Raw genomic sequence first — 15248 nt, 5'->3', positions numbered from 1 at the left:
TCTGTGGTCTCTTTTTCAGGTTAGAAGTATTCTTTGGCATTGGTCCTGATAGATAGCTGTAGAGCTAAATACAGTGTTCAGAAAGAGGACGTGTTCAAACAGACTTTGTTCCTTGGCTTTTAGAGGAGGGTATAACAGTAGGTAAAAGCTCTAGATAGCTTCAAACCTCACATTGTCCTACGTTTGCATTCATTGCAAATGACAGCACTTTGTTACATAGTAAGTAAGTTTAGAAAATATTCAAAGAAAAGTCACATGTTTCAATGTGGTCTGTACAACTCTTGTCATTTCATAATAGTGTGCTTCAAAAAGTATTACTCTTCCTGGAAAAATTTTTAAGTTATTTTCAATGTTATATTTACTTAAATAAAGATTCCTGATGTAAAAACTGCCTTTCAAGTGGAAGAGTGGCCTTTCAAGGAAGGCCACTCGCCGAAATGGGTGCCGATACTCTAGTTCTGCTAATACAGCTTATCTCCTTGAATCCAGCATGGCAATATAGCAGCAACTGAGTGTATAAATTACTAGTTTTACACTGAGTTGTTTTTTTTAATAAAATTATTTTTGCTATAATTTGGAAAGTTTAAGGCAACCATTCATAGTTCACAAGAAGGCAGTGCTTTGTGTTTTTTCTAAACTGGAAGTTTTAGGCGTTGAGTGTGAAGTTCTTCACTTCAGTGTAAACATTAGTAGCATAGCACTTTTTTATTTCCAGCATTTAGGCCTCATTGAGGACAGTGTAAATATAACTACTCTTAGTTTCAATAAAACAAGGTAGATCTGGTTTGAAAATACATGTTTTCATGGGAAGACATGGGAAGTTAGGGCTGGAGGTTTCCCAGAGATAAAAGTAGTTTCAATACTATCCTAAGAAAAAACAAATGGCTGTTTGTATCGCTTGTATCTCAGATTAACTGAGAGTGTCTTTAATTTTCCTTTCCAAGCGATTTTGTTTCAGAAAACAGCTATAAAAATATACTACCTTAGTGTTCAGTCTTTGTCTTAGAGATAGAAACATGGTCATGGGGGAAAAAAAGTTATGTTCCAGCATTCACTTCATATAATTACTGTCATTATAATATGATACCCCTGGCTTCACTGAAGTTCTCTCCTAAATAATAGAGAAATCTGTTTTTGGCCTTCTGTCAGTGCAGCTTGGTAGTTGCCGAGTTAGCAATAAACCAAGCCACATGTCTGGCTTGAATAAGCCCTTTTTTGAGATTAATTCAGATTAACTGAGAGGTTCTTTAAAAGGTGAAATATGGAAGTCTGCTGTAAAAATCTAAAGGCTATTCAGCCCATTCATCATTGTCTGAGGTAATGAAGGCTGAGGAAAACCCACATGTATTTATAGTTGCCTCTTGAATGTAGTTGAACCTGCAGACTGAAGACACACGTTACATTCTGCTTTTCACTGAGTTTAGAAATCAGATTGGGCACTGGACAAGATGATGAAAACCATTTGTAAGATGCTGTGCCCAAGGTAGTATTTTGGGAATGCTTGTATTTGAGAAGTGCCAAGATGAGAGGAGATGCGGCATATTCCACAGTGCCATCATTAAGCCTCAGTTAGTAAATCTACGAGCTGCCCCCGTAGATAGATAATACCTCTGAATTTATGCATGTCTGTGTCTTGGGTAGGGGTGTAAAAGGATGTTAAGTCTAGCTGGCATCCTGTATAAGTGCAGCATCATGCACCAAGGGAGGAGTTTGCACATAATTGAGAATGCTTTTTACAAATGTTTACTGGAGAAAGCAGTAGCCTGTTCTGATGCTACAGCCAATTCTGGTGCCAGTCTATTTATGCTGGTTTTTCAAACATGAAAATTAAATGCTTAGTGGCCACGTGATTGTTTCCTCTGCTTAGGAACTGATACTGAGTGTTTAAGTATGGTATGACTCTTCAAAAGGTCTATTTAAAAAGGCTATTTTCTGATTTGGGATACTTAAAAAAGTGCAAATGAGATTCACAGGATCATAGGCGCCTAGGTCAGCACATAGAGAGAGATGGATGCTTTGCCAAGAGGATTATAAAGCACCTCACTGATGAGTCTACAGTAGGTGATGGGAATGTATCCTGAGCATCCATATCTGTTTTCTGAGGTAATTGCTCACCACACTTGAAATTAATTTATGTGCTTATTTCAATTTTAGCTTGAAGTCTGAACATTAGCTTCTAATATTCTTGACACTTTACCTAATCTTACCTGATACTTTTTGTATGTGTTTTGATTTTTGCCTAAGTACAGAAGAAGATCAGGAAAAATTCAGTGGTTTAAGCATGCTGGTTTTCTGGCACTGTGAATTAATTCTCTGTCTTAATTCCTTTTTTCTAATACTTTTTCCTTTTTCTAATACCAATTTTCTAATTCTAAATTTCTTAAATGTTGTTCTTCTGATATTCAGGCTCACAAAACTAGTGTGTTTTCAGTTACTTTTTGTAGTTACATAGCAGCAACACCACCTTACAGGGGTGTTGTCAAGGGATGATTAGTGTTTGCAGATCACATTTATCAATATAAAGAAACCATAAAATCCATGCAAAAAAGGAAGAGAGTTGCAACAGTGTTCTTGTGTTCTGCTTTGTATCACTTAGCTGCTGTTTTGTTTCAATCACTTTAGTAAAAGCTGGTTAAGGAGTGTCCTGGTTTCAGCTGCGATAGAGTTAATTGTCTTCCTAGTAGCTGGTGTAGTGCAGTGTTTTGGATTTGGGACGAAAATAATGTTGATAACATAGTGATGTTTTTAATTGTTGCTAAGCAGTCAGGGACCATACAGCTTCTCATGCTGGCCTGTCAGCGAGAAGGCTGGGGGTGCACGTGAAGCGGGGAGACAGCCAGGACAGCTGACCCAGGCTGGCCAAAGGGGTATTCCATACCATACGACGTCATGCTCGGTATGTAAACTGGAGGAGTTGGCTGAGGAGGGCTGCTGCTCAGGAACAGACCGGGCATCGGTCAGTGGGTGGTGAGCAGTTGCATTGTGCATCACTTGTTTTGTATATCTTTTTATCATTATATTATTCTTTTTCTTCCCTTCATTTTCTGTCCTAACAAACTGCCGTTATCTCTAGCCACAGATTTTACTTTTTTTTTCCCCCCTGATTCTCTCACCCATCCCAATGGGGAGGAGAAGTGAACAGCTGTGTGGTGTTTAGCTGCCTGCCAGGTTGAACCACAACATGGAGTAGTGAACTTGACAGAAAATTAACCATCAAGTGTAGCTTCTTTTTATAGCTGCATTTTAGAAGTATTTAGAGGTATCGTGGAAGGGAAATACCTGTGAAGGACTTGGCTTAAAGTTTCAAGTATCTTTATATAGCCAGGAATTTCCATGGTTTACTTAATATTTGTCCTTAAAACTGTTCTATCCTTTCTCAACTGCCATTTCAGCGCATGGACATGGACCGTCGCAGGGAGGATGCCAGAAATCCCAAGCGTAAGCCCCGCTTGATGGAGGAGGATGAATTACCATCCTGGATTATTAAGGATGATGCTGAAGTTGAAAGGCTTACGTGTGAAGAAGAAGAAGAGAAAATATTTGGAAGAGGATCCCGTCAACGCAGGGATGTGGACTACAGTGATGCTCTCACAGAGAAACAATGGCTGCGGGTAGGTTGTCCCGTTCTAATGTTTTTTTTACAGCTGAAATTTATTCATTTGTGGTGGGTTGTTTTTTGAGACTGCACAGTTGTGCCAGAGAAAGCACAATGAGGTGGTTGAGGCCTAAATATCCTTATTATTCAGCTTTTGCTGCTGTGTTGAAGGCATAAGTAAGTTTTAAACTGCATTGCTGAAACTTAAATCAGTGTTACTAAATGCTGAATAAAGACTATGATAGCTTTATATTGCAACTATTCCATTGCCGTGGATCTTGATGTATTTCTTATATCTTTAGACACTTTCATAAGTGTCATCTTTAAGATATATGAAGAATTCTTTTACAGTGGAAAAGACCAGTGATAGGTGTACATTACAGCTTTTTGTGCTGCAGAAGCTTAATTTTATTATTTTTTTAAATGCCTGAATTTAACCCTTTTAAGAATTTGGCAACTTCCACATAAGTCTTCTTTCTCTCATGTTGTTCCATTTCCAAGTCCTGAGCATGTCTTGGCTTCACTGAGATCAAAACCCTTGATAAATGATACAAGAATTTAAGACCTGAAAGTAAAGATTCTAAACTTAACTGCCACCAAATCTGTGATTTTATTGTACTTGAGGATTCTTGCTGTTCTTGTGCAAAACACACATCTAATGAATTCTAATGCATGTGCCTTTTCAGAATGGTGCTAACACTGGTGGTAAGGAGATGAGGATTGGTTGTTGGAAAGTCTTTTCAAAACCAGGAAATTTGATAATGTTACGATTTCCAAAACATATAGATGAGTACTGTGTGTGCAAAACTAGTCTACATGATTTGACAGAGTAAGTTTTATCATACAATAATTACAGACTTATTGCCAACATGAATATACAGTGTAGTTTTTGTGTATAATTTGCTAAAGATATGTAGAAATCTTACCTACTGCAGTTACAAACGTGATGGCTGTGAGAGTGCATTGTGCAATACTATGCTAAGAGCTAATCCAGATTCTGCTGCTGGGTTTAAAGCTTAGGAGAGCAAAGGTTTGAATTACACATTGGCTGTAAATCTAAGCCAGTTTATGAAACTACAGGTATTTGATACTTGACGTTTTCAAGTAGTTAGTGGAGAAGAAAGACGTAGAAACATAAACTCCTGTCTGGCTTCTCAAACATTTACCCTTTCCTACAGTGGAAGTGCTTGTGGTATAGTGTACATCTACTCAAGATCATTTTCAGCTAATTATTTTTAATGGTGGAATACTCTGGTTATGGCAACACAGAAGTTAGCTTTGGCTTGCATGTTTTGTGTCTTGAGTTATCTCTGATATTTGTGTTATGTGCTTTACTGTCAAAAACAGCAGCCCTCAAAAAATCACCTAATCCACCTTCCTACTTGAGGTGGAATCAGCCAGTCCTGTGTCATTTATAATAGATGTTCATCTGATCTGTTCTTCAAGGCCTTCCCTAGCAGTGAATTTAGAAGTTCACAGGGGAATGTGTTTCACTGTTTGGCTTTCCCTTGTATCTTACCTGAATTTCCTTGATGGATTTTAAGCCGATTACTTTTTGTTCTAATCACTCTGCACATACAGGCTGCTACCTTTCTTTTTTTAAGATTTCTTTATGTCGTGGAAGAGTTGCTTCCCTGTAAAGTCAGTTTTTAAGGTTAACAACCACTACTCATTCAGTCTTTTCCCATAGTTCCTGTTTTCTATATCTTGTGATTGTTTTCACTGATTTCCTCTAGCTGTTCTATGTGTGACTGACTTCTTTCTGAAAGTTTGTTCAAAAGCTAGACAGCAGGATTCCAGGTGCGGCCTTATTTGAATAAGGAGGAGGAGTTCTTTTGCATAACATCTAGGATACTTAGACCTTACGATCCAGTATTTCATTTCACTTGTTACTCGGTGACGAGTGGTGACCCTCAGGGGTCCATACTGGGACCAGTACTCTTTAATATCTCCAGCAATAACATAGACAGTTCAGCCAGTTTGCAGATGACACCAAGCTGAGTCGTGCTGTTGACACACCTGATGGATGGGATGCTGTGCAGAGGGATCTGGACAAGCTCGAGGAATGGGCCCCTGTGAACCTCATGAGGTTCAACAAGGCCAAGTGCTGGGTCCTGAACCTCGGTTGGGGCAACCTTCGGTACCACTACAGGCTGGGGATGAAGGGATCAAGAGCAGCCCTGATGAGAAGGGCTTGGGGTTACTGGTGGATGAAAAGCTGGACATGAGCAGGCAATATGTGCTCACAGCCCAGAAGGCCAACCATATCCTGTGCTGCATCAAAGGCAGCTTGGCCAGCAGGTCGAGGGAGGTGATTCTGCCCCTCTACTCCACTCTGGTGAGACCCCACCTGCAGTACTGTGTCCAGCTCTGGAGCCCTCAGCACAGGGTAGACATGGACCTGTTGGAGTGTCACAGAAATGACCAGAGGGGTGGAACACCTCTCCTGTGAGGACAGGCTGAGAGAGTTGGGATTGTTCAGCCTGGAGAAGAGAAGGCTCTGCGGAGACCTTATTGCAACCTTTCAGTACTTAAAAGGAGCTTTTAAGAAGGATGGGGACAGACTTTTTAGCAAGGCCTGTAGTGATAGGTAATCATTTTAAACTAAAAGAGCATAGATTTAGACAAGATATAAGGAAGAAATTTTTTACAGTGAGGGTGGTGAAAACTGGCACAGGTTGCCCAGAGAGGTGGTAGATGCACCATCCCTGGAAACCTTCAAGGTCAGGTTGGATGGGGCTCTGAGCAACCTGCTGTAGTTGAAGAAATCCCTGCTTATTGCAGGGCAGGGCTGGAGTAGATGATCTTTAAAGGTCCCTTCCAAAGCAAAGATTCTATGTTTCTATGATTTTCTTAACAGTAAAGGCATTGACCTGTGTTAAAATTTTGATCCAATATAAGCCCTTAATCCTTTCCTGTGGATCTACTTTCTGGCCAGTTTTTCAGAATCATGTTTTGTATAGTTGATCTTTACTTCCTAGTAAAGAGGATTTAGCATATGCCCTTGTTGAATGATATCCAAGTTTTCTTCACCAAAATTATTCTGAATTTTAAGCCTGTCCTTAGGTGAACCTCTGGTCAGCCTGGTGTTCTTTGGAGATGTAGTAGGCATACTTTCTATTCTGTCTTTCTAAAGATACCACAAACACTGAAAAGCAGTCGACCATTTCATAAAGAGCAATTAAGGAGTATTCTGAAAACAATTTCTTACCAGTTCTCTATTTACTTGATAGTAATTGTTTTCATCGTTTGCTTCTGAGACTGTTGTGTGAGGCCAGGTCAGAAACCTTGCTAGTCAAGATGGTACATATGCTACCCCTTTTTGAACATGGCTTGTTATTCTGTTGAGAAAAATTAGTCTCTCTCCTCCTCCCTACTGAGTTGTTAAGCATGTTCTTAAATTAGCTAAGTTAAAGCTAAGTCCAGTTGCTTCACAGAGCATTGCAGTCACTACTGTGACTCTGTTGTGTACATATTTTAACTTAAGCTTTCAGGTGGACTTGAGAATGTGTTGAAACAAATGCCAAGTGTAGGAACTACTAATACTTTTTAGACTATTTATTGAGAGGAATTTTATTTATAGTGTAACACTGCTTATGCAAGTTCAAAATAAAAACTCCTCTCCATTGGATAGATACTGAAATCTAAGTCAAGTTTTCTGAGTTTTTCCTAATCTTATTTTCCGTGTGTGTGTGTAAACACTGCTCTTTGTCACACCCACTGGCCTCCCACCAACCATCACTTTTATGTCTTCTTTGAGAATTTAAGGGTTTGTCTTTTTCTGTAATGACATCTCTGGAAGATTGTAAAAAAAAAAGGTAATAATCTTGTACAATACTTTCAAGGGAATCTTTAACATAAAAAATTGTAGTAGGTAGTTTATAAACATATGTATCTTATGGCTTTGTCACTGTAACTGATAAGGTAACAGTATTGTGTATTGCATGAAAACTTTGAATTAATCATGTCCTGTTAACTTGGATGCAGTGAACTACGTGTATCAGTAAAACTGGAAAAAAACTAAAGAGCCAGTAAGTTCTGAATTCAGAATGGTGATTTAATTCATAAGACACCCTTTTACCCATGTTCTGTATCATGCCATTCTCCAAAAGTAACTGTAGATAGTTCTATTTTTATTGCAGTATTACAGAAGAATGAGAATGAGCAGCAAGTGATGCTCCTCATTTTTTCTCTTGCTGTGGCTGCTGTTACAGCTTTATAGTTACCTTCTCATGGGGTTTCCTGGAGTAAAACTTTGCATTTCTGACTAATAAGTTGATTTCATAATAACAATATCCGGTCCTCAGCTGTCTCTTTTTCTTTATGTGTCTTGGGGAGACTGATTAGATCTTTTCCAACGAGTTTTGCCTCAGTCAGCAATCTGTGGAGATCAGCTGCATGCTCCTTTTCAGTTAGACCCTGACCGCTCTGCTGATTCGTCCAACACTGAGGAGTCTAGTTAAGGTCATGTCAGATCCCCACTGGATCTGCCATACACCTTGAGGTCTGTCTGCATGCAGGTATACTGACCAAGTATGTCAGCTCCCTCCTTGCTAGGAGGTGAAGTACGTGAGTTTGGAAGCAAGGGACAAAATAATTACTGAAGCCAGATCTATGGACATACACAGCTGTTTAGGGCTGCTGCCCTGAACAACCGGTAATTCAATAAGAGCCTCCCAGGGAAGCTGTAAGACACAAATGGGCTGGGGTTGTTCAACCTGGAGAAGACAAAGGAGACCTTATTGCAGACTTCCAGTACTTAAAGGGGGCTTATAAGAAATATGGGGACAGAGTTTTTAGCAGGGCCTATTGCGATAGGAGAAAGGGTGATGGATTTAATAAAAGAGGGAAGATTCAGGCTAGGTATAAGGAGGAAATTTTTCACAGTGAGGGTGGTGAAACACTGGCACAGGTTGCCCAGGGAAGGTGGTAGATGCCCCATCCTTGTAACCCTTCAAGGTCAGGCTGGACGGGGCTCTGAGCAACCTGATCTAGTAGAAGATGTGCCTGCTTATTGCAGGGTGGGGCTGGACTAGAGGACCCTTCCAACCCAAACCATTCTATGAGTCTATGATCACTAGCTGTCGCTGCAGCCTGCTGTTCTGTAACTGTTGGCATGACAACTGTATTTCCTAAAAAAACAGGAAGGAGGAGTTTGTTTCTTGATCCTGTGAAGCATTTATATCCTGGAAGTATTTTATGTTCTATCAGATTCTATCCCTGCACCACTTCTAACAAGACTTCAAAATACTTTGCTGGATCCCAGGGCAGATGATTTTCTAGCAGGGTCATCTACCAAGGACTTCATTGCTTAGGGCAGACTTCAAGAATCAGAGGATTTGATTGAGTAATTATAAGACTCCTAAGACAGTTGCACCTGGATTCAGCTTGTCATTCAATTAAATTGCTGGCTAAGTGACATGAATAAAGTTTTATTCCCTAGCTGTGCAGTTAATTTGAAATAGCTTTGCATGCTGGCCAGGGAAACATATTTGAGTTCAAAATGAGCAGTGTCTCATTTACCTGATGCAAATGTGCAAAGGTCAACTATTGTGGACTACTTGTTCTGCTACCTAAAAATTATAATTGAAATTCAAGCATTTGGTCTGTGATTAGTCAATCTTATTTAAATTTAAAAAAAAACAAACAGTGCTGGCTTTCATATATACAGAATATCATAATAGCATAATCATGACGTAAATTTCATTTGCTTTTTTGTTCATGTTTATTAACTAAGGTAAATACATTGCATAATACATGAACCTATGTAGTAGGAAAATGTTGGGCATATTTTCAGCTGTTTTCTCATTAGGGGGAACTTTTCATAACTTTTTGGTTTTACACATTCTCTAATAGTTGTTAGAAGTTGTTTAGTAACAAAAGCCAGCTTGTTACTACAACTTGACATAAATCACTAGAAGTTTTCAGTTAGATTTATGTTTTCTGAGAGCACTTCACTTTTATGTATACAACTTCCAAATCAATACTAAGATGATATTTTAGGACATGGTTTAGTAAACTGTGGTGGTGAAATTTGATCTTAGAGTGGTCTTCGTTAGATACTAAAATAGTTGTGTGGAAAAGTACCATTACATTTGATACTTGTTTTAGCTTCACTTTTCATCTACTATTTGTTATTTGTAATTGTAATGGAGGTTTTTTTATATAGCCTATATTGGAGGCTGAGATTCTGTGAAGGAGGAGAAAAAAAATAACCTTTTACCCAGTGCATAATTTATATGCATAGTTCATGTACATGATACTGCTCCACCCTTGGTTTTCTGTCTTCTTTACTCTTCTATATCATTTCTGGTTACAATTGCAAAGTTTACTGACTTGCTGCTAAACCTGTTTAACAGTTGAGTAAGTGAGAATTTGCCCAGGGCATTTGAAGAAAATTGCATTCTGATCTAAACTCTGCTCTGTAGTATTGAATTGCAGCTCTAATTGAATTTGTTAATCTGTAAAGGAAAACAAGTGACATTTAAAAGGCTTTGTCACTGGAGGCTTAAAAAGTCCACCATCCCAGAGTATTGTCTATTTTGTGACCAGCAGTCATCAGGATGCCCCAGGTACTACTTTTTAATGTGCAAGGTGAGGCTGATAAGTTTTATGCATGTGGAGGCTGATTTCTTGAAGGATTAGAAAGTTGGACGTGGCTTTAAGGCCTCATGAAGCCAAGCCATTTTTATATTTTGAGTATTACCATCTACCTTTCATGCCCTTTTTAGGAAATTCAGTTGAGAATCTATTTAAGAAAAGGAGAAAATGGCTACTTTTAAGTTGTGGTGAAATTAAAACCAATGAAGCAGTTTAGATGAAAGGGGGTTTTCTTGACTTCTGATGTATGAGAGGGAATTTAAATGCATCTACCTGATGGCTTTGGGTCTCTATTTTGGAAAGATGGGTTTGTTAGTTTATAAAGAAAAGAACCTGATTTACACTCTGGTGGGTATCTTTCTCAGAATCTGGAGGCAGGATCAAGAGTATTAATTCTGGAAACTAACAAAGTACTTGAAAATGCCTCTTCAATATCTGAGAGAGATTCTCAGTAAGGCATATTTTCGTGTTCCAGAAATAGTTTTTGTGTGAGAGAGACCTCAAGTCGGGAAATCTGAACAGCTGTTTCAGAGGAATACCTATCAGTAAAACATCTTTCCATATTTTCATAGGATTCTTTTTTTTTTTTTTGGGGGGGGGTCTGATTTTGTCTATATGATGTTACATGTAAAGGACTATAACAAATATTAACACAGTTTCAATTGGAATTGTATGTATATTCTCCCCTAGAAAACATTAGAATAGTAGTGTCACATAAACACCTTTCTGTATTTTTAAAAAATGTGAGTAGCACTGTTAACATTAGACTAAAATAAACTGCATTTTCTTTGAAAAAGATACACTTTTCTGACATACCAAGTTTATATAGCCTGGAAACCATGAGTTAAAACTCTGGGTTTCAGGCTTTGTTGTATTATTATGGTTTCAAGTGTGAAAGTTTGCATGAAAAAAATTAGGTCCTGTGGTTAAGATGCCTGAAATATTCTTCATGTGGAAGGCCAAAATTCAAATCAACTTCCAAAACTGAAACACAACTATTAAATACTTCAAGAAATCCACAAGAAAAAGAAAGTCTGCATTAAAAGTTTAAAACATTACTGTTGCTTAGGGGCATTTGTCATTATAAAGAGAAGCAGCAAGCATTTTAATACTTGGGTCCACTCCATTGTTATGTTTTCTGACATGCCTTGACAGTAATGATGATAGGTCATATGCAGTAAGTGACCTTTTGTCAGCTGTCAAACTTTTGAATAGAGGCAATAAATTTTCCTATGTTGATTTGCATTTACGAGATGGGTAAGACGTTACCCGTACCTTTCCATGCGTATATTGTGGCCAAAGTCTTTATTCACTCTGCAAAAAGAGAAGCATTTAATATTTTGCCTTGTCATCAGGAGTAAAGTGAGAGACAGTTACTGTAAAATGCCATCTTTTGAAGGTAGACCTGAGCAGGTAATGGGAAGCTTCACACTGATGTTTTCCAAGCAGCAGGCGTGACAGGCAAAAGTAATCCTTTTGATGGATCAGTGTACATATGCAGAGCTCTACTGCTTCTACAGAAACCTGCAACTTAAATTAAAGCTATTTGTGTCATCTTCTATGTAAACAAGTATGAAAGTACTAACTTAGCAAATATGGAAGAGCAGGAAAGTTTCAGACTGAACTTCTTAAGAATTACTCAGCCTGTTCTTAGGCATGTCCTGAGTGGAAGGCCTTAGGCGGTTAGGTTCCTGAGGCATCTTGAAGTACTCTGCTTGATGAGTAGGATGGTATATTTCCTTCCTCTAGCAGTGGAATTTTAACTTTAAAAAAGGAAAATCCTACAGAAGTTTTCCTGTAATTGTAACCCTGTAATTTCATTCTGTACTCTGAAATTGTGGAGTTTAGAGTTTTACAAATTATAGTTTAATGGATATCCATTACATATTCTTTTCAGATGTATCTGACAATGTAAAAAAAATATTTTTTGCTGGATTTCAAACTGAGAACTATAGGACTTTGCTGCTGCTTACAGCCTTCCTTTAGTTTTTCATACATGCACTTACAGTAAACTATACATTAATCTGTTGAGAAACTTCACTTCCCCTTAAGCCTCATTACCTTTCCAGGAATCTTCTTTGTATTTTTCAGTTAGCCTTTGCTTAGATAGTAGTTTTTTGCTCATCAGACTGCGTTTTGCATTACAGTTTATCACAGAAGACCAAAAAGGCCTTCTAGACAAATACTGTTCATGTTAGATTTTGAATTCTAGGCTGTGGTATGCATATTAAAGGGTTAAGCGCCACTGTAAGTCCTGCCAGAGTCTGGTAATTGCAGCTTTAGAAGCATCCTGAAAACATGGAACTCACTACATCACTGCTAGAAGTTAGCCTCACAAAAGACTGTTTTGCTGTAAAATACATGAGAGACATATAATGTAGCTTTTCTCAACAAATTGTCCAAAGTTTGACTTGGTTTCCTTTCATGCTGTCTGCTTCAAAATTCTGCAAAGTTATTAGAAAACTATATTGGAATTGTCTTAAAGGGCTACTTCCTACTGTTTACTCTTCAAACACAGTCTATTTCTATAAGTAAAATTTTTTCCTGTGTCAGCATAGGAAGTGAGTAGTGTAATCTCTTGCCATATTTTCTTATATCATACTCTCTCAACATTGCATGCTTCCAACTCTTAATTGCCTCAGACTACCTGCATTAATAGTGATAGATCTCTGTCACCAGTTTCCCATGCTATTGGAAAAACCCTTAAACTGTTTTTTGTGAATAAGTAGATAGGAGAGAGCCTATGAATATCCACTGAAAACTAATGAAACTATAATGGTTTCTGAAAGCTGCTCTTCTTTTTTTCCATTATATTTTTTTATGCAAGATATTTTATATTTTTTGTTTTGAATTGATTTTTTCCATTTTGCTCCTACTTGTGTATCTTCCACACTTTAAACTTGGAATAAAAAATGTCTGTATGAGAACGTATGAATATACTTAAATATAAGGGAGAAGGAGAACAGCTGAAAGAAAGTACTTAGTGGTATGACTATTGGCAGAAGCTGATTTTACTTTTACATGCATAAAGGTGCCAGTTTAAGCTTTGTACTATAAGCTCATGTTGTATCATTAAGAACGGTAGTGTCTCAGGGCACATGTAAAATTTATGCTCACCTGTAAAACAGAAGCCTTTTGTTAGTCTGTTAGTCTGTTGGTCAGAAATAAAACACTTTAACACATTTAATATTTTTCTGAGCAATTAGAAGGCATCACTGGATATCTGTTCACTTGAGAGCCAAATAATTCATTTATTCTAAGGCTAGAGACTTGGCTCAAAATGAGTGATTTCACACTGGAAATTTGCTAATCATCCTCAGCTGTGTCATTTCCACAGAAGAAAAGGCAGCTTGTTCTTTATAGGAAACTTTCTACTAGGATATGGTATCCTGCTGTTGGGTGTGTTGCAGAATGAGAGTTGGACCGATCTACTTAGCTTTATCCAGTGCCTAGAATTGTCAATTTTATTTTTACCATAGAAAAGATACCTGTCTCTGCAAATGTTAGCAAGGTCCACTGGAAGCAAATGTGTTCCTGGAAAGAGGTAACGCTGCAGTTTCTTTCCAAAGGACTAATATGGTGAGAGTGTAAATCGTCTCATTACACCAGCTATCTTTCTGATTTAATTATTAGGATCTCAGAAGAAAAAGGACATAATGCCCTTTGAATGAAGAGAGGCTAAGCCCTGGGAAGTCGTTTGGGGTTTTTTTAATATAAATTTTAAAATAATCTATTAATTCACATTATGAAGGATTGAAATTTGAGGATTTTTTCATGAGGAACAAAATCAGAGAGGTCAGTCTTTAGTTCTCAGCATTATAAGCTGCAAAACATTAACCACACACAGTCTGCCACGACATGTAATCATAGAATAGTTTGGGTTGGAAGGGACCCTTAAAGGTCATCTAGTCCAACCCTGCCCTGCAATAAGCAGGGACATCTTCAACAGGCTCAGAGCCCTGTCCAACCTGACCTTGAAGAATGTTTCCAGGGATGGGGCATCTACCACCTGTTTGGGCAACCTGTGCCAGTTTTCACCACCGTCACTGTGAAAAACTCCTTCCTTATACGTAATCTGAATCTCCCCTCTTTTAGTTCAAAACCATTACCCCTTGTCCTATCGCAATAGGCCCCGCTAAAGAGTTTGTCCCCATCTTTCTTATAAGCCCCCTGTTAAGTACTTGGAAGGCTGCAATAAGGTGTCCTCCAGAGCCTTCACTTCTCCAGGATGAACAACCCCAACTCTCTCAGCCTGTCCTCACAGGAGAGGTGTTCCATCCCTCTGGTCATTTTGGTGGCCCTCCTCTGGACTGGCTCCAACAGGTCCATGTCTTTGCCAGAGCTGGATGCAGGACTCCAGGTGGGGTCTCACTAGAGCAGAGCAGAGGGGCAGAATCCCCTCCCTTGACCTGCTGGCCACGCTGCTTTGGGTGCAGCCCAGGATATGGTTGGCCTTCTGTGCTACAAGCAGACATTTCCAGCTTTTCATACACCAGCACCCGCAGTCCTTCTTGGCAGGGTTGCTCTCAATCCCTTCATCCCCCAGTCTGCACTGATACTGAGGATCTGTTCCATGATGTTCCCAGGCACGTGGGTGAGGCTGACAAGGTCAGTAGTTCCCAGGATCCTCCTTCTTCCTCTTTTTAAAAGTGGGCAGTGTCTCCCTTTCTCTAGTCACCAGGGATTTCACTTGCTTGCCAGGACTTTTGAAATATGCTTGTTAGGTCGATCAGCCAATTCCCTCAGACCTCTGGGATGCATCTTGTCAGGTCCCACTGGCTTATGACTGTTCAGATTCCTCAGGTGGTCTCGAATCTGATCTTCCCTTACTGTGGGAGGGACTTTGGTCCTCCAGTCCCCATCTTTCAGGCCATGCACTCGAGAGGTGTGGGAAGAGAGACTGGCAGTGAAAAGTGAGGCAAAGAAGTCACTGAGTACCTTGGCCTTCTCTTCGTCTGCTGTTACCAGTCTGCCAGTCTTGCTCATCAGGGGGAATACGCTTTCTTTGACGTTCCTTTTCTGGCTGACACACCTGTAGAAGCTGTTCTTAACT

The 15248-nt window shown here is 39.0% G+C and overlaps 1 protein-coding gene across 1 annotated transcript in view; it reads left to right on the top strand.

Annotated features, from left to right (window-relative positions):
* The window catches only part of LOC104617483 (probable global transcription activator SNF2L2), a gene marked incomplete at its 5' end in the record, with an annotated part of 52952 nt that overhangs the window by 30550 nt on the left and 7154 nt on the right, over positions 1-15248 (top strand). The window contains one exon of the mRNA XM_010282817.1: positions 3393-3611. Coding sequence (XP_010281119.1) covers positions 3393-3611 — 219 coding nt within the window. The remainder of the gene's footprint in view (positions 1-3392; positions 3612-15248) is intronic.

The sequence above is a fragment of the Phaethon lepturus genome, unplaced genomic scaffold (assembly GCF_000687285.1).
Source record: "Phaethon lepturus isolate BGI_N335 unplaced genomic scaffold, ASM68728v1 scaffold12112, whole genome shotgun sequence".
Taxonomy (NCBI): Eukaryota; Metazoa; Chordata; class Aves; order Phaethontiformes; family Phaethontidae; genus Phaethon; species Phaethon lepturus.
Note: the sequence above shows the minus strand (reverse complement) of the source record. Positions and strands in the feature narration are given on the sequence as shown.